The sequence below is a fragment of the Eretmochelys imbricata genome, chromosome 3, assembly GCF_965152235.1.
Source record: "Eretmochelys imbricata isolate rEreImb1 chromosome 3, rEreImb1.hap1, whole genome shotgun sequence".
Taxonomy (NCBI): Eukaryota; Metazoa; Chordata; order Testudines; family Cheloniidae; genus Eretmochelys; species Eretmochelys imbricata.
Window position 1 is genome coordinate 196,283,995 of NC_135574.1, and position 23,500 is coordinate 196,307,494.

The window sequence follows — 23,500 nt, forward strand, 5'->3', positions numbered from 1 at the left end:
GAGCTCCAATTAGAATGTCTAATTTTTACCCATCCCAGGACAAAACTCAACTGTCTGTTTTTCTAACCACAGCACAAATAGAATAAAGGGGTATTTTAGTTGGAAAGAGCAACACGGAAGTGCTAAATCATTAATAAGACTTCCCAAAGACCTGTAGTAGCCTATATCCATACCTTCTAAGCTTTGCTCTTCTCCCCTGCCCCTTTAACTCAAGGTTGAACACAAGAGAATATTTGTACAAAACCATCAGTTATAGAGCTGCCCAGAGAGGTATCCTGCCCACCACACAATTTACAGAGACAAAAGTAGGTTTAGAAGTCAGAAAAGACAGGGAAAAGGTGATCGGTATCCATTGTGCAATTAACCATCCTTTAATGTTTCTATTACAAACACAGTGAAGTGTAACCAGAATGAACAGTACATGCTCTGTATCCATCAACTAATTTCCTTCTTGCATTTTTAAAATAGGAAAGTATTAGTTCAAGGAGAACTACTGGCATTTTTATCTTCCTTTTAATATTAAGCCACTTGACTGTTAACCCTGATCGAGATAATAATTCAAATGCCACCAGTGCCAATTTCTGAACAAGACTGAATTACTAGTCTCTATTAGATACAGAAAACGTGTATTACTGACCAGTTATGGGGTTTTTTTTTTTGGGGGGGGAGAAACAGATTTTGAATCGCTTGTATGTTTAATTGCCAAGAACTCTTGATAATAGGCACAAGTGTACCAATAAGCATGTGACCTTTAAAATGAATGACTGCCACAAAACAAAAGCTTGAATACAGCAACAGCATGGGTTACTAGATTTACAGACGACTTTTAGACTCTTCAGCTTTTAAGGGATTTTCTAAACCTTGATGACCAGCTAGTCATGGACTGGAAATAAATGCCACAGCAGTCTCCTTTTCTTCCATCAACTCCTTTGTAGTCAGATCCATCTTCTCTCGGGAGAAGTCATTAATAGGAAGACCTTCAACAAACTTCCAGGTTTTATCCTGTTTGAAAGTTAGTCTGTATGAGAACAAGTCTTGTACAGTTTAAAAGCAGCACCTAATTTTGCAGTTTAGGTACTATAGTGAAACGAGTGACACCTCTGAACACAAATGCTAATCTGTGGTCCAGAAATTGTGTTAGAACACATGCTTGCTCCAACTGAAACCAAGTGATGGTGTGGAGCAGATCTGTGTCTCAAAGTCTGATGTAGTTTAGCGACTAGAGTTTGCCACCTGAATGAGAAATCCCATTCTAGATAAGTTACAAGATAACGGTAAGTTTACATGTAAATATCCCCAAACAAGCTTACTGTGAAGCAGATGGACTTATGTCTCTAATTTCTTTTTACCTGAGCAGTCTTAAAAGCATTAATATTTTTCTTCAAATTCAGTGTAGAAGTGTATTCTTTCTGCCTCCTTCTCCCTACACTTCAGACTACGATTTTCTGCAGCCATCCAATATTCATTTGCCAAATTATGGAACAGTGAGCGTAATGGGCATCTCACAGTAGGCAGAAGTATGTTGAAAGCCTGCTTCACAGCACCAATGATCCAAATCCTAAAATGCTACCACTGCAATCTATATAACCTCCCACTCAAGACATTTCAAAAGTTAAACCTCAATAGATTTAAATAGTGCAGTTACCTTGATTACAACAGGGAATGAATAGAGCAAATCCTCTGGGATACCATAGGAATTTCCATCAGAAATGACTCCCATGGAAACAAATTCCCCCTGAAAACAAAAGATTAGTGATAAATAGATTTCCTTGCTATTACAGTGGGCAAAAATTTAATTTCTTATAGAACGCCCCCCCGCCCCAAGTCTATACTATAGAAAGCCTTGCTGCATTTGTTATAGTCCCAAGTGTGTAATATCTTTGGTCACTCATGATTAGACAGATTAATCTACCCAGTGCAGAAGGACATTAAAAAACACAAAAGTTTAAAGAGATTAGTCATGAGCACCTCTGAATGTGCCATAGCAATATTTACCTCTGGAGTGCCAAACCAGATGTCCCTCACATGGTCACAGATAGCTTTGGCAGCTGACATTGCACTGGACAGCTTCCTGGCTTTAATAACAGCTGCACCACGTTGCTGAACAGTCTGTAGTAAAGATAAAAAACCCCCAGAATTGGACATCTCATTTGCATATAGTCCATAAATGACACTAGGTTTAAGCAAGCAAGCAGTGGCTTTGTTGTCTAGTTACTGCTAACAGACTACTGCTGGGGGAATTCTGCCCACTGTGCAAGTGCAGAATTTATGTCCCCCGCAGAATTAATTCTGATGGAGAGGTGAAGGGAAGATGCACTTACACCTTTTGCCCACCACAGGCTCATGTGGTGACAAAAGATAGGACAGCTGGCTCATCGGAGGAAGCAGTCAGCTGTGGAGAGGGAAAGGGCAGAGGCTGACTTCCTGACAGGGCCCTGCCCATGAGGAGGCATAGGATATGGGAGGGACAGACAGAGCAGGACACACTAGGCTGCTGGGGGTAGGTGGGTGTGTGTCACACAAACTGGGGTTCAGAAGGGCTAGTGAGGGGGGACAGACTAGAGCAAGGGCACAGGTGCTAGTGGGGCAACAATATTGAGCCAGAGGCTGAATGGGGAGTGGGAGATACAAGGACACATGGGGACAGAGCAGATGTGCCTGACTGAATGGGAGAGGCTGGGATCAGCCAGGGTTTGCATAGGAAAGGCTCACCAACAATCCCACCCCCACTGTTCCATATTTCTCCCACCCATACCCAACACTTTCAAGGTTCACTCCCAGGCTCCTTCCCAGCAATTATTTCCCTCTCCTGCAGTTCCTCCATTACCCCTGACTCCCCCAAGCCTTTGTACTTCTGAAGGAGGTGGGAAAAGTTTCTGTATTGTAGTTTAAATGAATTACTCAGTTCTGTATTCATATGCCTAGCAAGGAATTTTTCAAAACACATTTTCTGAATCTTTTTTGTTGCCTGTAACACAGACAGACATACTTGATAACAGGTATTTTGAAATGAATTACCAAAAATAATTGAAATTGGCATGATTATATGGTGTTTTTGACAAATATGCAGAATTTTAAAATATTGTGCATAGAATTTAACTTTTTGGCACAAAAATACCCCAAGAGTAATTGTCATGGGAGAAAGTTTTGTATAGTCTTCACTAAAAACCCTCAGAGTTGGAGAGCAAGATGTTCACAGTTGAATTATGGCAGATATACAATCCTACCAATAAGCTGCTGTAACACCGAAGTAGAACAGGCTAACAGCCTAGAAATGTTCTGCAAGGGTCAAGGCTGACACACACTGAAGGGTTGGGGAGGCTGGCAGTGCTAGGTTTCTTGCTGTACCAGGTTTGTGGCTAGCAGCCTATCTTTCACAAGCGTTACATCAGGTGATCTGTAACCGTTTCGGTTCAGTAACTGAAGCTTTTTTTAAAGTTTATAGGTAAGGCCCTACTTGAATTGCAGGATGATTGTCAAATAATTGTGACAGTTTCAGACAAGATGTGGAAAAAAAATAATGGACCTTTATTATTTGCAATAATTTGGAAAAACCTGCTCCCACTGTCAGCTGCCTGTCTGAGGGCTGGGGCTCCTGTTGTCAGCCGCACATCTGACAAAACTGCGGTGGAAGCCTAATACTGCAAAAATCTACAATACCGCAAATTAAGTAGGGCCTTATGTATAGGTTAATTTATGGCAGAACATTCATAGTTTAGTGGCCAGCTGAAGACTAGAAGTGAATTACTTAACATGTGTGTCCCACATGAGCTATCAAGCAACTTTAAAGATTACATAGAACTTATTTCACATGCTATCGAGTCATTTGATAGTACCTGAAGATCCCTGTCTCTTTTCAAAGACACTTATGTCAGACTAAGTGAATTGCTGAAATGTATACGTAAAAAGCAAGTCTCATTCATGTACAATATTTATAACAGCCAAAGTTTGTTCACTGACTCGGTACCAGTTAGACCCCAACTCATCCCCTAGGAAGCAAGCACCTCTAAACAGTCTTACTATCCCCTCAGACGACACACACATATACACGTAACAGACCAGCTATATGATATATCCATGAGGGCTTATCCCCACTGTGTGCAGCAGGCCAGAGTCAAGGATCCAGCACTGAAGCCCTCCTGTTTAAATCTAGGAATTCCAGCACCTCAACTGAGAGTGTATAATAATTAGAAAAGAGGGACCGGACCTCACAACCTTACAGAGCAAGCAAAGGACTCGTTTAATAGGCCAAACAAATTTAAACTGCACCCAGAAACAAGCTAGAAGGTAGCAAAGCCTATGGAGCACAGGCAATTCAAATTCTTTATGGGAACCACTGCTCAGCAGTCAAACCACAGAATCCTTGAGTTAAAAAATGGCAGCCTTAAAACACAAAAAAAGACAGACACCCAAAAACTGTCATCCCCAAGTGATGATCAGTATATTCAGAGGGGAGCTTCTCCAATTCTTTGGACTAAAATTACTAAAAAGTGAACTATCCTCTCCCAGGCTAGGGCACCAGATGATACCCAGTGGCAGCAATTTTGACTCTCAACATTAACTTTCACGGTTGATCATTTCAGCAGAAAAAAATCCAGCTAGCATACTTATTTAGGTTTATGCAAAAGAAAGCACCACAGGAACAGTACTACAGATTTTAAAGATGCAAATATAGGATTATTCTGACAAGCTATTTGAAGACAAATCATTTTAGTAGGACTGGAAGATCTGCTTTGCTAAAGTTTCCCATAAGATTTCCATGGTGTATATATTAACACTAGCTTTTTACACTGAGTCAGAATTAGTCCAACAGGAGCACAGTATAGTACAGTTACACTGAGAGATCATTAACAAACAGAAAAATCTTACCACGATAAAGTCACCCTTCAGCCAGCTGTCATCTTTTACAGCTTCATAAACTCCAACTTCCTTTCCTTGCACTTTCACCTTAGCATGGTTAACATCTGGGTACTGAGTGGAGGAGTGATTCCCCCAGATGATGACATTCTTCACATCACTAGCAGTTACACCAAGTCTCAGAGCAATCTAATTTGAATTTAGAAAAGACATGGAACAGACTAATTTCAGCTACACTTTAAGTGTTTAGTACATCTAAGTATAACACACTACTTTCTGAGAGAGCTTAAACATTTCTTTATAAGACAGACATAAGAAGGTCTTCTAGCCCTGGATGGATTCTTCCTACCTGGGCTTTAGCTCGGTTGTGGTCCAAACGAGTTAGACAGCTGAAGTTTTCTTTTGGTATTGAGGGAGCTGACTTTGAAGCAGTCAGGCAGTTGGTATTTGCTGGATTTCCTACCACCACAACCTAGGAAGGCAATGAAGGGGAGTGGGACGAGAAGAGAAGTCAACTTTTTAGCCAAGCTACAGTTTCTGCAAATTCATTTCCCTCAGCTGGGAAAACATAACATTCAGCATTTGTAAAGAAAAGGCTTTACACCAAAGAAACTGTCAAGAAATGAAGACAAAAAATCTTGTTTAAATCCTAAACATATTGTATACAATCACTAACTGAAAGTCCTTTATCAAAAAAAAAAAAAAAAAAATACACTCAAGAGGATATCATAAATATAGAATCACAGAACAGTTCTTTTTAAATGCTTCTTCACAAGTGCCTCTATAATAAAGGAGACCAGCATTTAGGTCAGCGCCACTGACCTCCAGTCTAGTTACCCTGCCGCGCAAAAATCCCCCACAATCTCTTAATACATTAAAAGGACTATACACACAAACTAGTCAGCTCTTTGCTTGCTTGCTTTCTGCTCTCCCCACCCCCCCATTAAAGTTTCCCATTTAAGGTAGTTCTACTAGATGACACCGCTTTACAGGATCAGTTATGACTGAAGGAATTGTTGCCTATTTGAAGTAAGATGCTGTGTCTCAAGTTAAATCAGTTTCTCTTAATATGAAAAGGACAGATTAATTGAAGAAAAAAACAAAAAAACAGTGTCAAGCTCCATACAGCCTCCATCTAGTGAGCAGATCTAGAGACATGCTTTTATATTTCCCTTTTTGATATTCCAACTTCTTAGTTCCCCATTACTCTGTAAGAGCGGATGCTAATTTTTATTTCAACTGTAGAAAACACTCAACAGCCCTGTAGACTCAGCTGGAAGTTCATCAGCAGAGGAAGCAGGCATTAAAGTCAGTTACAAAGCACAGTGGGAGCATGAGTATGAGATTAGGAGCTGTAGGAGGGAAGCCACATGATTCTATTAATTGTACCTGAGCTACTGGAAAGAAAGAAATTTAAAACAACCTCTCCAATGTGACTTTAAAAACTAAATCTAAAAACAGCCTTTTTTTATTTTGTGACTTTTGACTGATACAGAAGTCATTAAATTAAAGCTACAGATTCATATGAAATAGGAGCCAAGTTTGCATCGGTAAACTGGTTGTTCATCTGCATGTGATATCTCGATAGGAGGCCACCTTGTCTCACTCTACTGCTCCTCACCTCTGAAGAGCAACTGCAGGACACTACACACTCCAACCTAGAACATGGTTCAGTGAATGGACTGGGATCATTCCCTAGATCAACTAGGGGGTCTAACAGGATGCCTCCACTCAGGCTTTGGCCAATTCAGAGCATTTGAGAAGCAAGACTTCCGTAAAACAAAATTTGTCCTTATGCTACATCGGTACTACTCTACAGCTCTTGCTGGGATCTTTAAGTTGCTTGGTAAAGAGTTTACAGAAACTATTTATTTTTTAGCTGGAATTACCTTGACCGTCTTCTTGGCATACTTGTCCAAGGCTGCACCCTGGGATTTAAAAATTTTCACATTTGCTTTGAGTAAATCTTTCCTCTCCATGCCCTCTCTCCTTGGCATGGCGCCAACCAGAACAGCTATATCAAGATCTTTAAATGCAACCTCCTCCTTGTCTGTTGCAATGACCTCTGTAAGCAAAGGAGGGAAGAGACAGAATTAGTAACAGACCAATCTTTTGGGGAATTCTATGGCAACATCAATGGAATTATTCTTTGGACGATCTTCTATTTAAAGCACTAATCAGACAGGCAGCTGTGACAAAGACACACCCAGAGAGCAAATGCCCATCTTTACTAGTTTAATTACTGCTCTTTCCTTACACTAAGTTGTCGATGGGTGTTAGCAACTTCCTAACGTGAATGAATTATGCATCCTCATTTGTTTGCCTGTACCCTTTGATGTACCCTATACATAGTACTCCTCACTTCCCCATCCCTTCCAACCCATGTAATAGCATTGGATTTTTGTGTATGACCCAAATGAGTTCCTTTCCTCAGTAACCAGCAATATCAATTCACACTGGAGAAGGTTGAGTAAAACTACACAGTCTGGGAAGTTTTATTTATCAACTGATATTTGAAACCATTACTATAATAACTACAGCATTGCCCATTAGCTCACTTTCTTCCACCTCAAGAGACTATACTTGAGAATCCAGAATTTGTTACACAAGTTGATCACTGAAATAAAGACAAAATTGAGAAATGACTTGATTTTAAGAGTTTGTGTTTTATAACCTTCTCAGAAAAAGGACTGGCATATCAGAGAAGACAAGGCTATTTCACTACTAGGCCAGAAGGCCCATTGTGACAGGATAGTTCAAGCAGCCAACTGTTTGCCATCTTACTTTCAAGGGTTAAATAGTATAAACCAAATTCCCAATCATTACATATGCAAATAGCAATTTTACATATGCAAGTATTACATCCATATCTGAAGAGTGATCTTATTTCTCTTACAGTTTGCAGTTAATCAAGCTAAGTTAACTTTAAGAAAGTCATTATTCCTTTTGGTCACCTCTCAGGAGCGGAAGGGCACAGTCTTGCAGTTCCATCATTACGCCATCCAGTACAGTCATCATGGGAGTGATATCCAACAGTATAAGAACAAGAGGCTGTAAAACAAAGTAATTTAAAAGCATATGGAACAATAAGTGTAGGCTTCAGGTTTTCAATTATTTCCTCCTGCAGCCAGATATTAGTTAATATCACCTTTTGGGAGAGATGGGAATGTATAACAGCTCATTTACTAAGATAGAGTGACTAACAGCAGCATCACAATTCAGCATTAAATGCATATGAAAACCAGGATGCAGAATAACTCAAGGCTCTATTTCTTCTCTTCAGGCTCACTGCTAGGGTTGGTAACGGTCTAATCACACAAACCCAAACACCCTTTCCCTGCCCCACTCACTCCATCTCCCCTCCCTCTGTCGCTCACTCCCTTTCACCAGGCTGGCACAGGGGGTTGGGGTGCAGGAGGGGGTGTGGGCTCTGGGCTGAGCCTGAGGCAGGGAATTGGGGTGCAAGCTCTGGGAGGGAGTTTGGGTGTTGGAGGGTGCTCAGGCAGCAGGTGCAGGCTCTGGTAGGGGGCTCAGGGCTGGGGTGCGGGTTCCAGCTGGTTGGCGGTACAATGGGGGTAAGGCAGGCTCCCTGCCTGCCCTGCACTGTTCCTGGAAGCGGCCAGCACATGCCTGCATCTTGGGGTGGGTGGGGAGGGAGGAGAGAAGAGGGAGAGCGAGAGCCAGGGGGCTCTGTGCACTGCCTCTGCCTGCAGGTATCACCTCTGCAGCTCCCAGTGGCCGCAGTTCCTGGCCAATGGGAGCTGTGGAGTCTGTGCTTGGGGTGCAGGCAGCACACGGAGACCCCCGTCCACCTCCCAGGGACCACAGGGACATGCTGGCCACTTCTTGGAGTGGCACGGGGCCAGGGAGCCTGCCTTAGTCCCACTGTGCTGCTGGACTTTTGACGGCCTAAAATCTCCCCGTTTGGCTTCAGTAGCCTCCGGGATATAGAGCCCAATACTGGGTGACTCCCGGCAAAAATCAGGAGGGTTGGCAACCCTACACTTAAAACAGTAACTTATGTCTTTGCATGAAATGTGAAGGCTCACAGGAAAACTTAACTCCAAGTTTATCAAGAGATTTTACAGATTCTAGTTTCTTCAGTACTGTTGAACAAGACATGTGACAGTTCAGTTTAACCATTACCTGTTCTTTGCCAAAGACATCTCCCTTGGCAATGCTGTAGAGCAGAGAATAGGCGATCTGACCAGCAGCTCCAGTCACTAGGACTCTAACTGGTTCAGACTGTAAAAGAAATAGACAGACTTAGCTAATACATTGCTGGTAATATAGTTTTCCCTGATTAGAGAGCCATTAAGCATTTTCAGCAGTTATTGTAGAAAGAGCATTCAAATATTTAATACTTCTGGATGCGAAGCATGTGCAAAAACCCAGCACAGGGTCAGCTCCTAGGATTCTGCTTCTCTTTCAAACCAATAGCTACACTCCCAAATCTCTTCTGGGAGCAGACCAGACCTGTGGAAAGGTAGCCAAAAAGCTGCAACTTGAAACCCCAGAACTGGAAATATTCCAAGGCTTGTTTGCACTTTGTACGGAAGAGAGTGATGGAGTATTTTAAATGAAGGCCAGAACAATTTAATGTATGGGGAAAAATACTGCCTTTTTAAAGCATAGGCACTTCAAATACAGAGTCACAAAATTCCATTAGACTACTATGTAGCTTTTATGCTTCAGACTTATTGGAGAGCCTGCACAAGTCTTCAGAAGATTGGCAGAATATGCAGCGTAGAATTACATCACACTATATTAGACTGCTCTCATTAATGTGCAGATTTACTTGCAAGTGGAGATTTGTAGAATACTGCAAACCTAGCTATCTGATGGAACTGTAAATAGGACACCAACTAAGAAGTTATGTAGCAGTTCAAGTGATATGCTCAAGAAAGATCTTGGAATCATGGTGGATAGTTCTCTGAAAACATCCACTCAGTGTGCAGCAGCAGTCAAAGAAGCTAACAGAATGTTGGGAATCATTAACAGATAGATAATAAAAACAGAAAATATCATATTGCCTCTATATAAATCCATGGCACACCTACATCTTGAATACTGGGTGCAGATGTGGTCACCCCATCTCAACTTGAAAAAGAGACAACTAAAAAACCATGATTGGTGTGGAGAAAATAAATAAGGAAGAATTTACTCCTTCTTATAAACACAAGAACTAAGGGTCAGCAAATGAAATTAATAGGCAGCAGATTTAAAAACAAAAAGGAAGTATTTTTTCCACATTACGCAGTCAGTCTGTGGAACTCTTTGCCAGAGGATGTTGTGAAGGCCAAGACTATAACAGGGTTCAGAAAAGAACTAGGTAAGTTCATGGAGGATAGGTCCATCAATGGCTATTAGCCAGGATGGGCAGGGATGGTGTCCCTAGCCTCTGTTTGCCACAGGCTAGGAATGGGTGATGGGATGGATCACTTGATGATTACATGTTCTGTTCAATGCCAGGTGCCCCAGAGGGAATGGCCACTGTTGGAAGACTGTATACTGGGCTAGATGGACCATTGATATGACCCAGTATGGCCATTCTTATTAAATAAAGCAGTAGGCAAAAGGCTGGTGTGTATACTGTTTTTCACTGCCCAAGAATCCCCCCCCCCTCCCAATATCCAGAGGCCGAGGAAAGGGTCGTGTGTGTTATGTCAAGTTCTCATACAGCCTCAAACCAATCTCTGGGGTTTGAGGTTAAGCTGCCATATCTGCAAGTGTGAAAAATACCAAGGATGAAAAGAGCAAGACCTCTTTTAGAGCTTGTTTACACTAGGAAGGTTTTGTTTGTATGGTTACGCTGGCAAAAACTCTAGTGTGAACATTTATATGGATATGAAAGTACTTATACCAATTATGACGATGCCCAAGAAAGGTGATCCAGACAGTTAGTAATGGAGTTGGTAACACAAACTCTAGCAGCTTGCTACTACTTTCCAAATGCAACATGTACGACCTCATCATCATCAATACACTGTTTCAACAGGCCAACAAGTATAAGCCCTGGTCTACACTAGGACTTTACATCGATTTAACGCTGCTAAATTCGACCTAAACCTGCACCTGTCCACACGATGAAGCCCTTATTTCGACTTAAAGGGCTCTTAAAATCGATTTCCTTACTCCACCCCTGACAAGTGGATTAGCGCTTAAATTGGCCTTGCCGGGTCAAATTTGGGGTACTGTGGACACAATTCGACAGTATTGGCCTCCAGGAGCTATACCAGAGTGCTCCACTGTGACCGCTCTGGACAGCACTCTCAACTCAGATGCACTGGCCAGGTAGACAGGAAAAGAACCGCAAACTTTTGAATCTCATTTCCTGTTTGGCCAGCATGGCAAGCTGCAGGTGACCATGCAGAGCTCATCAGCAGAGGTGACCATGATGGAGTCCCAGAATTGCAAAAGAGCTCCAGCATGGACTGAACGGGAGGTATGGGATCTGATCGCTGTATGGGGAGAGGAATCCGTGCTATCAGAACTCAGTTCCAGTTTTTGAAATGCAAAAACCTTTGTCAAAATCTCCCAGGGCATGAAGGACAGAGGCCATAACTGGGACCCGAAGCAGTGCCGCGTGAAACTTAAGGAGCTGAGGCAAGACTACCAGAAGGCGAACGGCCGCTCCGGGTCAGAGCCCCAAACATGCCACTTCTATGATGAGCTGCATGCCATTTTAGGGGGTTCAGCCACCACTTCCTCAGCTGTGTTGTTTGACTCCTTCAATGGAGATGGAGGCAACACAGAAGCAGGTTTTGGGGACGAAGAATATGATGAGGAGGTTGTAGATAGCTCACAGCAAGCAAGCGGAGAAACCGGTTTTCCCGACAGCCAGAACTGTTTCTCACCCTGGACCTGGAGCCAGTACCTCCCAAACCCACCCAAGGCTGCCTCCTGGACCCGGCAGGCGGAGAAGGGACCTCCGGTGAGTGTACATTTTAAAATACTATACATGGTTTAAAAAGAAAGCATGTGAAAGGATTACTTTGCCCTGGCATTCGTGGCTCTCCTGGATGTACTCCCAAAGCCTTTGCAAAAGGTTTCAGGGGAGGGCAGCCTTATTGCATCCTCCATGGTAGGACACTTTACCACTCCAGGCCAGTAACACTTACTCGGGAATCATTGTACAACAAAGCATTGCAGTGTACGTTTGCTGGCATTCAAACAACATCCGTTCTTTATCTCTGTGTTATCCTCAGGAGAGTGAGATATCATTCATGGTCACCTGGTTGAAATAGAGTGCTTTTCTTCAGGGGACACTCAGAGGAGCCAGTTCCTGCTGGGCTGTTTGCCTGTGGCTAAACAGAAATGTTCCCCGCTGTTAGCCACGGGGAGCGGGGAGAGGGTAGCCATGCGGTGGGGGGAGGCAAAATGCAACCTTGTAACGAAAGCACATGTGCTATGTATGTAATGTTAACAGCAAGGTTTACCCTGAAAGAGTGTAGCCACTGTTTTATAAAATGTGTCTTTTTAAACACCGCTGTCCCTTTTTTTTTTTTTTCTCTCCACCAGCTGCATGTGTTTCAATGATCACAGGATCTTCTCCTTCCCAGAGGCTAGTGAAGATTAGAAAGAAAAAAAACCACGCACTCGAGATGAAATGTTCTGAGCTCATGCTGTCCTCCCCCACTGACAGAGCACAGATGAATGCGTGGAGGCAAATAATGTCAGAGTGCAGGAAAGCACAAAATGACCGAGAGGAGAGGTGGCGGGCTGAAGACAGGGCTGAAGCTCAAATGTGGTAGCAGCGTGATGAGAGGAGGCAAGATTCAATGCTGAGGCTGCTGGAGGATCAAACCAGTATGCTCCAGTGTATGGTTGAGCTGCAGCAAAGGCAGCTGGAGCACAGACTGCCACTACAGCCCCTGTGTAACCAACTGCCCTCCTCCCCAAGTTCCATAGCCTCCACACCCAGACGCCCAAGAACGCGGTGGGGGGGCCTCTGGCCAACCAGCCACTCCATCACAGATGATTGCCCAAAAAACAGAAGGCTGGCATTCAGTAAATTTGAAAGTTGTAAACTTTTGAAGTGAAGTGCTGTGTGGCATTTTCCTTCCCTCCTCCATCACCCCTCCTGGGCTACCTTGGTAGTCATCCCCCTATTTGTGTGATGAATGAATAAAAAAAATGCATGAATGTGAAGCAACAATGACTTTATTGCCTCTGCAAGCCGGGATCGAAGGGAGGAGGGGAGAGTGGTTAGCTTACAGGGAAGCAGAGTGAACCAAAGGGCAGGGGGTTACATCAAGGAGAAACAAACAGAACTTTCACACCATAGCCTGGCCAGTCATGAAACTGGTTTTTAAAGCTTCTCTGATGCGTACCGCGCCCTCCTGTGCTCTTCTAACTGCCCTGCTGTCTGGCTGTACGTAACCAGCAGCCAGGCAATTTGCCTCAACCTCCCACCCCGCCATAAACGTCTCCCCCTTACTCTCACAGATATTGTGGAGCGCACAGCAAGCAGTAATAACAGCGGGAATATTGGTTTTGCTGAGGTCTAAGCGAGTCAGTAAACTGCGCCAGCGCGCCTTTAAACATCCAAATGCACATTCTACCACCATTCTGCACTTGCTTAGCCTGTAGTTGAACAGCTCCTGACTACTGTCCAGGCTGCCTGTGTATGGCTTCATGAGCCATGGCATTAAGGGGTAGGCTGGGTCCCCAAGGATACATATAGGCATTTCAACATCCCCAACAGTTATTTTCTGGTCTGGGAATAAAATCCCTTCCTGCAGCTTTTGAAACAGACCAGAGTTCCTGAAGATGCGAGCGTCATGTACCTTTCCCGGCCATCCCACGTTGATGTTGGTGAAACGTCCCTTGTGATCCACCAGAGCTTGTAGCACTATTGAAAAGTACCCCTTGTGGTTTATGTACTCGCCAGCTTGGTGCTCCAGTGCCAAGATAGGGATATTGGTTCCATCTATGGCCCCACCACAGTTAGGGAATCCCATTGCAGCAAAGCCATCCACTATCACCTGCACATTTCCCAGGGTCACTACCCTTGATATCAGCAGATCTTTGATTGCATGGGCTACTTGCATCACAGCAGCCCCAACAGTAGATTTGCGCACTCCAAATTGATTCCCAACTGACCGGTAGCTGTCTGGCATTGCAAGCTGCCACAGGGCTATCGCCACTTGCTTGTGAACTGTGAGGGCTGGTCTCATCTTGGTATTCATGCACTTCAGGGCAGGGGAAAGCAAGTCACAAAGTTCCATGAAAGTGCCCTTACGCATGCGAAAGTTTTGCAGCCACTTGGAATCGTCCCACACGTGCAACACTATGCGGTCCCACCAGTCTGTGCTTCTTTCCCGAGCTCAGAATCGGCGTTCCATAGCATGAACCTGCCCCATTAGCACCATGATGCATGCACTGGCAGGGCCCATGCTTTCAGAGAAATCTGTGTCCATATCCTGATCACTCACGTGACCGCACTGACGTCGCCTCCTCGCCCGGTATCGCTCTGTCAGGTTCTGGTGCTGCATATACTACTGGATAATGCGTGTCATGTTTAACGTGCTCCTAATTGCCAAAGTGAGCTGAGCAGCCTCCATGCTTGCCTTGGTATGGCGTCCGCACAGAAAAAAGGCGCAGAACGATTGTCTGCCGTTGCTCTGACGGAGGGAGGGGCAACTGAGGACATGGCTTACAGGGTTGGCTTTCAGGGAATTAAAATCAACAAAGGGGGTGGCTTTACATCAATGAGTATTTCAGGCAGGACTTCACAGAGGGTTCCAATAAGAAATGGTGCACCTAAGTAATTGTTCTTATTGGAACAAGCAGGTTGGTCTGGCCTCTGATTGATACATGGCTAGATTTACCTCGCTACACCTTCTCTATGAATGACTGCAGTGTGACCTAGAGGAATGAGTCCCCTAGATGGGGGGTGGGGGGGAAGCAAATGAGTACAAAACAAATCTGGTCTATTTCTTGTTTTGATCCACTCCATCTATCTTTTACATCTTTGGCTGGCAGACGGTGCAGAAGGACTGCAAGGCATCCTCATCTCTTGCCTGCCTGGCAGAAGATGGTACAGTAGGACTGCTAGCAATCCGTATCGCCTGCCTGCTCACCATAAGATGGTTCAATAGGACTGACTGCAGGACTAAAGAGAATGACCTGGCCAAGTCACTCCAAATTTAGTCCCTGAGCCCATGTCTGCCCAGGTGCTCCTGGCCGACGTGGCCAGGAGCACCTCCGACATGACGATGTCTGCTGCCACAAGGCAATGGGTTGATGCTGCTGTGTAGCAATGCAGTACCACATCTGCCAGCACCCAGGAGACATACGGTGACAGTGAGCTGAGCGGACTCCATGCTTGCCGTGGTATGGTGTCTGCACAGGTAACTCAAGAAAAAAGGCGTGAAACGATTGTCTGCTGCTGCTTTCACGGAGGAGAGGGAGGGAGGGAACGGGGGTCTGATGATATGTACCCAGAACCACCCACGACAATATTTTAGCCCCATCAGGCACTGGTATCTCAACCCAGAATTCCAATGGGCAGCGGAGACTGCGGGAACTGTGGGATAGCTACTCTCAGTGCAACACTCCGGAAGTTGACACTTGCCTCGGTACTGTGGAAGCACTCCGCCGAGTTAATGCACTTAGAGCATTTTCTGTGGGGACACACACACGAATATATAAAACCAATTTCTAAAAAACCGACTTCTATAAATTCAACCTAATTTCATAGTTTAGACATACCCTAAGACAACCTGGATGCATCCTTATTCAAAACACTAGCCCATGATCAATTATATCATCAACATCATCTGATTAAGAGCTCTCCATGATTTACAGCTCACTTGCCTCCTGAGAGGTACAGTGTCCCTCCATATTGCTCTCAAGCAACAGACAACAAATCAAGCCAGGGAAGAAAAACAAATAAAAAAAAAAATCAGAATTTCAAGTCTGGAAAATTGTGACAGTTCTGAATTCCAGCAAACACATGGAAGCATTTCCCTCAGTTACAGAAGCCTTAGTGGATGCTGAGACAGTGTGGAAAAAACAACGTCTGCTGAAGTTCTCAGCTATATTAAAAAGGAAACATCAGGACTTATTTGATGAGAATGTCAGTTCTTGAACTCACCACATGTTGCCCTCCAAGTCTACACAGCAGACAAGGATTCTGCAGCTAGGAAGACTGCACATCATTAAAACAGACTTGAGCAAATGAAAAACCATTAGTGGAAAAAGGAACTGGTAGAATTACAACTAGCAGAAGACTGCAAAAATACCAAATGCTTTTTTGCTTGCCTTTGTGCTGTGTATGGACTGAGGTACAACAGAATCTCTCTATATGAGCCCCAGACAGCAACAGACTCTTAATTGACAAAAAGAAATACTTGCCAAATGAAATGTTGCATCCATTGGCCATCTCAATCACCCTTCCAAATGCTCTTCCACAATGTTCACTGAAAGACTAGCTTATACTAGCCCCCAATTTATGACACTATAACTGCAATCAAGCAGTTGTCAAAAGGGAAAGCACATGGACTAGATGACATTCCAGAAAATATCTACAAGCTGGGTAGCTACCACACTCCAATGCACCTCACACGGCTCTTCTGCATTATCTGGGAGCAAGAGTCACTGCCACAGGATTTTAAGGATGCCAATATTGTCCACCTCTATAAATAGAAGGGGGATAGGGCAAACTGTGATACTTACTGTGGCATTTCCCTGTTGCTGGGAAAAACTTAAAATCCAGCCAAGAATTAGTAAAAAGACCTAGCTGTCCTCCTCAAATCTCAGTATGGATTTCTGTCTGTATGGGGCAGCAGAGACATGATCTTCACAGCCAATCAGCTTCAGGCAGAGTGCACGGAGCAAAACCATGCTCTTTGTCGACTCAGCTAAAGCTTTAGACTCTAAATCACAAGGCACTCAGGAAAATTTTGTTCATGTTTGGATGCCCTGTAGAGTTTTTTCTGTCATTTGGTGCTTCCATGATGGGAAGATGGCCAGTGTGGTGGAAAATGGCGAGATTATCAGAACCTTTTCCAGTCATCAGTGGCACCAAAGTCAAGTGCTGGCTCCCACACTCTTTTCCATCCTTTTGAGAGCTATGCTTATGGATACATTTAATGAGATTGACAGAAGAGTATTTATCTAGATCCACACTGATGGGAAGTTTTTCAATCTGCAATGCTTTCATGCTTGCATGAAAGTTGCAGATTTACTCAGTAAGCAGCTTTTTATTTTTTGGCTGATTGTGCAATGGTTGCTTACTCGATGCAGGACATTCAGTTTATAACTGATCACTTGGCTTGTGCAGTCATTCATTTTGGTTTCACCATCAGCCTAAAGAAAACAGAAGTACTGTACCAACCAGTTTTGGAGAATGTCTACGCAATTATTAAAAACAACACCGTTCCAGTCCATGGAGAAATTTTGCTATCTAGGGATTATGCAGTCACAATTGATGAGATTATCCATCGCATAGCCAAAGCCAGCTCTGCATCTGGAATGCTGTCACACGTCCTATGGAATGACAGGGGCATCAAAAGTAAGTACTAAGCTAAACGTCTTACAACACTTCTATTCGGTTATGAGACATGGACAGTCACCGCCACAATTGTGCATACAGCACTGATCAAGTTTCCTGTCTTCAGTCTGTTTATAGGGTCAAATGGTGGGACAAGATTTGCAATATCAAAATCCTTAATTGTTGTAATTCTCGTTCATGTGGAGTACAGGAGTCGACAGGAGAGTGATCTCCAGTTGATTTGATGCATCGATCACTGCGTGTTGATTCCCCGATAAGTGTAGACAAGCCCTCCATCACCATACTAGTATAGCTTATGATGGTTCCCAAAAGTAGGGCCCTCTCAAATTCATGGTCCATTTTGGTCAATTTCACAGTCACAGGATTTAAAAAATAATAAATTTCATGATTTCAGCTATTTAAATATGAAAATTCAGTGTTGTAATTGTAGGAGTCCTGACCCAAAAAGGAGTTTGGGTGGGGAGGGGGACGAGTGTCACAGGGTTATTGTGGGGGCTGGGAGGGAGGTTGTGGTACTGCTGCCCTTACTTCTGCACTGCTGCTGGCAGTGCCTTCAGAGCTGGGCGGCTGCTGCTTCTGTGCTGCCTCAGTCAGCAGCCGCCACTCTCTGGCCACCCAGCTCCGAAGGCGGCGCAGAAGTAAGGGTGGCAATACTGTGACCCCCCCGCCCCACGCAACTCCCTTTTGGGTCAGCACTCCCAATTTGAGAAAACGCTGGTCTCCCCCGTGAAATCTGTATAGTACCAGGTAAAAGCACACAAAAGACCAGATTTCATGGTCCATGATGCATTTTTTCATGGCCGTGAATTTGGTAGGGCTGTACCCACAAGATATAGTGATATAAATGCTTCTATACTAGAGCTTTTACTGACTCAGCTACACCAGAGCAAGAGGCACATCCCTTACCAGCATAGGTATGTAGCTGAACTTTTAAATTTGAGCAGGCCTTGTGAAGATAATAAAATCCCAGTTTGGGAGTCAGGGCTAAGAGTTACCACCCTAGAGAAGCTTTTGTGGATTTCCTAATGAAATCAGCTTCTGGATTTAACTGTATTCCCTGTAAAGTATTCAGAAACCAAGCATCATGCTGGTGTTAGATAGCCTCATTTTATGGTTATCTAGTTTCATTTTATAAAATGAAAACAGCAAAAATTAGGAGGTTAGACTATTAGGACTCCAAGGTATAAACAAGTTGAGTTAGTCACTCCTATAGTAATTGTGTATTGTTAAACTTAAGTCATCAAATTGACTTTTTGAAAAAGTCAACTCGCTGTTACATATCAAAAATCTGTCCTTTGAAGGTTTCCTGTTTTTTAGCATGTGAGGTTAAGCTCTCAATTCTTGTTACTACAAGTCTTGAAGGTGTTGGAATTTTTGGGGAAAAGGGAACCAAAAAAAACCATTCCAAGAATGATGGCTATATTACACAACCATAGGATAGAGAAGCAGCGTTTTACATGTTCTTTGATCACAGAATCATGAATCTGGCTAGATGACAGAACTGTACAAGTGAGTTAGCATTATGTAACCTGAGAAGTCTGCTTTGTACCAGATGTTAAAAATTTAGTCTTCACCAAGATGTTTCTGAAGGGGATCTGTTTTCTGTCAGAATAAGTGAAATGATGATCTTTCTGCTAGTTGTGATAAAAAAAAGAGACAGTTGTAAAAAACAATGAAAAATGAACTTATCACTCAATTACACGAACATTTACAAACCATCTTGAACCGGTCTTGAAATGGGACAACATGCAACACTGGCACACTAAGACTGTTCCCCTACACTCGCTTTTCATCACTTCAAATTAATTATAGTTTAATTTAGGGGAGAAGTTAGTAATACTGCACTTCTGCAAAATGAAAGCGTGACTTCCAACTTAAATGATGGTGCTGTCCTGTTTTATTGGGGGAAAGGGGGGTTGGCACGGTTTCTCTGGATTGTAACACTTCAGCAAATCAGGTGTGATTTCCCCCCACCCCACTAGTGTTACAAGCAACACTTTAAAAATTATTTAATCTATTAAATTTCCTTTTTTACTCTATCCAGTCAGTTTCAACCATTTCCCCTTTAGAATCAGTTTGCACAGGTAGGTCTTTAACACAGCAACAGGAGACACAAGACTTGCATAGTAAAATGAGAATGCCACAAAAATTGGCTTGCAGGTTTGAGGCAAGTGTAGCACCCAGTATTATCAAACAAGGTTGTAAAAATCATGGAGTTACTGTCATTCCCCCCCCCCCCCCAAAAAAAAAAGAAGAAGAAAAACACCATAACTGGCTTAAGCCATTACTACTTCTAAATTGTCTCATTAATTTTATTTTATTATTTTTATTAGCTTTTACTATTTTATTAACTGTTTATTAGCTGTCTAGGTTGACCCTTTAGAATGCACTCACTTCATGTATTCAAGCTTCTTCTCTGCAACAATGAGTATTAGAGGTTTTTTATTTGTTAGACAAAAAACAGGTTTTCATGCACATGGTCTCTAGAGTCAGGAGCTAGGGAGTTAAAAACAACCACTAAATATTGTGATTTGTTTTAATCACAAAAATGGCAAGATATAGCAGCACTGAGCCACTGAAGCTACTTTTAAAATCAGTTTTGCTTTAAACTTGCTAGATGTCAAGATGATCATGTCCCTTTACATGTAGGCCCATTCTTTCAGAAAGGAACCTTAGGTACATAGGACAGTCATTTTAATCTGCGACTTGGCTCCTACACTGAACTTTAATAAAAATGCTTTCATGTTCTGGTAACTAGAGCAGTGACCTTTAGTGGTTGCCAGTTTTCAGAGTTTGTTACATGAAATATATAGAATAAGTTCAATTAACATATTTATATCTCCCCTGTCAAATTCAAAAAAGTGTGGAAGAGAGCCAGGAAAGGGTATGGAATATTTAGTTCTCTACAAGAGAAAGGGTGGAAAAATAAACTGTTTAATTGTATTCGCGTGTACAGGACCTCTACATCCTCAGATAGCTTCAAAAGACAACATAAGTAGAATTCTGAAGGGGAGGAAAATATATTAAAATAGCCTTTTTTAAAAGAATACTTGGTTACAGAGCACAAGCTTCCAATCTCAAACCTGGAGACTGACATCAGCACCATTTATTCCCTTCCCTTCCGTACTTTTACGTAAGTGCTTATTGCCTTAATTAGTATCTTTCGCAAAGTATAACACCTTCAATTTTAACAGATTTAGGACTTCTCAAACTTGCTGGATACAGTACTATTTAACAAAACAAATAAGCTAGCTATGCTGCAGGTAGTTACAAAGGATAGTATCAAATTAATATCAGATTGTCCTCTGTCAGTAGGAGGCAAGGGAGGGGGCAGAAGAACTATATCCTACCTACACAGAGGTGGACTGTGTTACAAAATCCATAACTTAATTACTAACTGTGATAACGTACCTTGCTTTACAACATCCAGGAAAGTGGGATTAAGAGGACAGTAGTCCATGCACAGTTCAAGTGTTAGCAGTAACCCACCTTGCTTGATAAAACATTTTAAAACTATAAGTAGTCAATATTACTGAAGCTGAAAGCTTAAGAGTCAGATATCAGACCAATAAGACTTGGCTGACAGACCAACTCATTTGAAGTCACACGGTAGCTGTGCTGGTCCCATATATGAGAAAAACAAGGTGCACGAGGGAATATCTTTCACCAACAGAAGTTGGTCCAATAAAAGATACACACTTTTGAGCTCTACAGAGGTCTTCTCATTTCTTTCACCAACAAATTTGTTCCAATAAGAGATACTGCCTTAGTCACCTTGTCTCAGACTTTTATTCTGTCCTTTCCACATTTGAGTAGAGGAATTAGTTGAGAAAACTGCATTCTGATACACTTCAGAGAGTTGTGAGACAATTTAGCACTTGAAGTTATTAGCTATGTGCAAATACTGTACTGATGTAATGTTCCCAGTCCGTTCCTTTAAAATAGAAGTTGAGATAGGTGCTCCTAAACATGAGCGTTGTTCACATGAGGATTTGGCTAATGGCAATTATACCAAATCATGGGGGACTCTGTTTTCAGAAATTTCAAAACTGTCGTCCCTAATACTAAATGGGATTGGGAACATCCTGAATTGACATGACTGGAGTAGTGAACGTGAAATCAAAACGATAAGGTTCTCCAGGGACTAGACATCACTAGAGTAGCATTTTAGATACACAAATAAAACAAGAGTGGGGTAGAAAAATCTGGAATTGAAGAGCAGGATTTAGGGTCAAGGAAGACATGAGGGGCAAAACAAAAAATAAATCCATTACTAGAGATGGAAGAAGGATTATCTCCGTATATACATTGGATAGTGACAGGAAGCAAGTAATTTATACATGCCACAGCAAGCAATATCATATCACTTTACACATTTAAAGTGAACAAATTTCTAGATGCATCATACATAGGAAATGGAAGTGACTTAAAACTTAAGGCCAGAGCACAGGCAGCGTGCGCCTTATTGTTACACCAGAAAGGACAGAAGCAGTGTAATGAATATAGCTCCTTACAATGCTTTTAGTGACATCACTAACACCTATTTTAACAGATTTCAGAGTAACAGCCGTGTTAGTCAGTATTCGCAAAAAGAAAAGGAGCTTTTCCACAGTATGCATCCGATGAAGTGAGCTGTAGCTCACGAAAGCTTATGCTCAAATAAATTGGTTAGTCTCTAAGGTGCCACAAGTACTTCTTTTATTTTAAGAGAGAAAGGAGAATGTTTATATTTCAGGCCTTTCCAAGCAAAACAGCTTTTCAACTCAACCATTTCACTATTACCATAAGAAGAAGAAATGCAATTGAAATCCAGGGCTAGTGTCTGGGATTAGTTCCAGCACCCATCCCTTCCCTTCATTTCAGGGGGAGGGATAGCTCAGTGGTTTGAGCATTGGCCTGCTAAACCCAAATGGTCCCCTCAAGGATTGAACTCACAACCCTGGGATTGGTCCTGCTTTGAGCAGGGGGTTGGACTAGATGACCTCCTGAAGTCCCTGATGTTCTAACCTGCCTAAGTCACACAGCTCGAACAGAAAAGGAACTGGAAAGTAACACAGAGAAGAACGCCATATAATCCCCATGACCGGTGACATTCTAGATCAGGATAGGACCTTCTAGATCAGGATACAGCACTTTATGAAAAACAATGAATTATAATTGCTAGTTTGAATGCTGCAGCAGACATGCACCCCTGGCTGGAACAGTTTGAGACTCAGGTGCACTGCTTCCACAATAACCCACTGGAGAACACTTTCAAAGTCACCTCGAGACACTACGAAAAGCGACGTCACCCACTTCCCCTCCCGCAATTAACAGACGGTTTCTATAAAACCACACCAAGATTTTACCCAACAGCTGGCAGCTCTGTCCACAGCCACTGCTCACGCCGATGTGCCCGCGGCAAGCGCCCCAGCCTGCAGCGTTCGGGAACCACTCCGGGCTCCGGCCCAGGCTGCAGGCTCCGTGTCCTCTGCTGCAAGGATAAGGGGTCACCCCAGCATAGGAACGATGGCGCCTGACCGATAAACGGGGCCGCCCGGTCCCGGGGCCCCTTCTGCTCGCCCTACCCCCCGACCCTCCTGCCAAGGACGGGCGCAGGCTACAGACTCCGCTCACGCCCCCGTCCCACCAGGAACTGCACAGGGTCACCCCGCCCCCCCCACACACACATATCAGCGGGCGTTGGGGGCTCTGTACCCCCGCCCTCACCCCAGGTAGGGGGTACAGGTCCCCCACGTACACGGGGAGGGGAATCTGTACCCCAGGCCCTCACCCACACAGGGAGGGGGATCTGCATCCCAAGCCCTCACTCCAGGTAAGGGGTACAGATCTCCCGCATACACAGAGCGGGGGTGCGGGAGGGATCTGCACCCCAGGCCCTCACCACATGTAGGGGTTACCCTCTCACACGTACGGAGGGGAGCAGGGGTTACCACCATATTCTCCAGAGGGAGGGGGAGCTTCGTATCCCCCGCAGGCCGAGCGGTACTGACCATGGCTAGGCGAAGCGGCGTGTCCGGCTGTGTCGCTGTCTAGCCTCAGGGTCACCTCTAATCACAGCTAAGGCGCCGACGGCAGTACCAGCAGTCCCACGCACGGCGCTGAAGATATTAAGCGGGAGAA

General features: G+C 43.6%; 1 protein-coding gene across 1 annotated transcript; it reads right to left on the reverse strand.

The window, feature by feature from the left end:
* Positions 1-344: 344 nt before the first annotated feature.
* Positions 345-23,500, reverse strand: MDH1 (malate dehydrogenase 1). Its single transcript, XM_077812036.1, has 9 exons — positions 23,371-23,500; positions 9,004-9,102; positions 7,812-7,908; positions 6,747-6,922; positions 5,207-5,329; positions 4,870-5,046; positions 1,996-2,109; positions 1,646-1,735; positions 345-1,002 (listed from the first exon to the last, which is right to left on the reverse strand). Exons 1-9 carry the CDS (start codon positions 23,371-23,373, stop codon positions 877-879), a joined length of 1,005 nt encoding a protein of 334 aa, XP_077668162.1. The 5' UTR covers positions 23,374-23,500; the 3' UTR covers positions 345-876.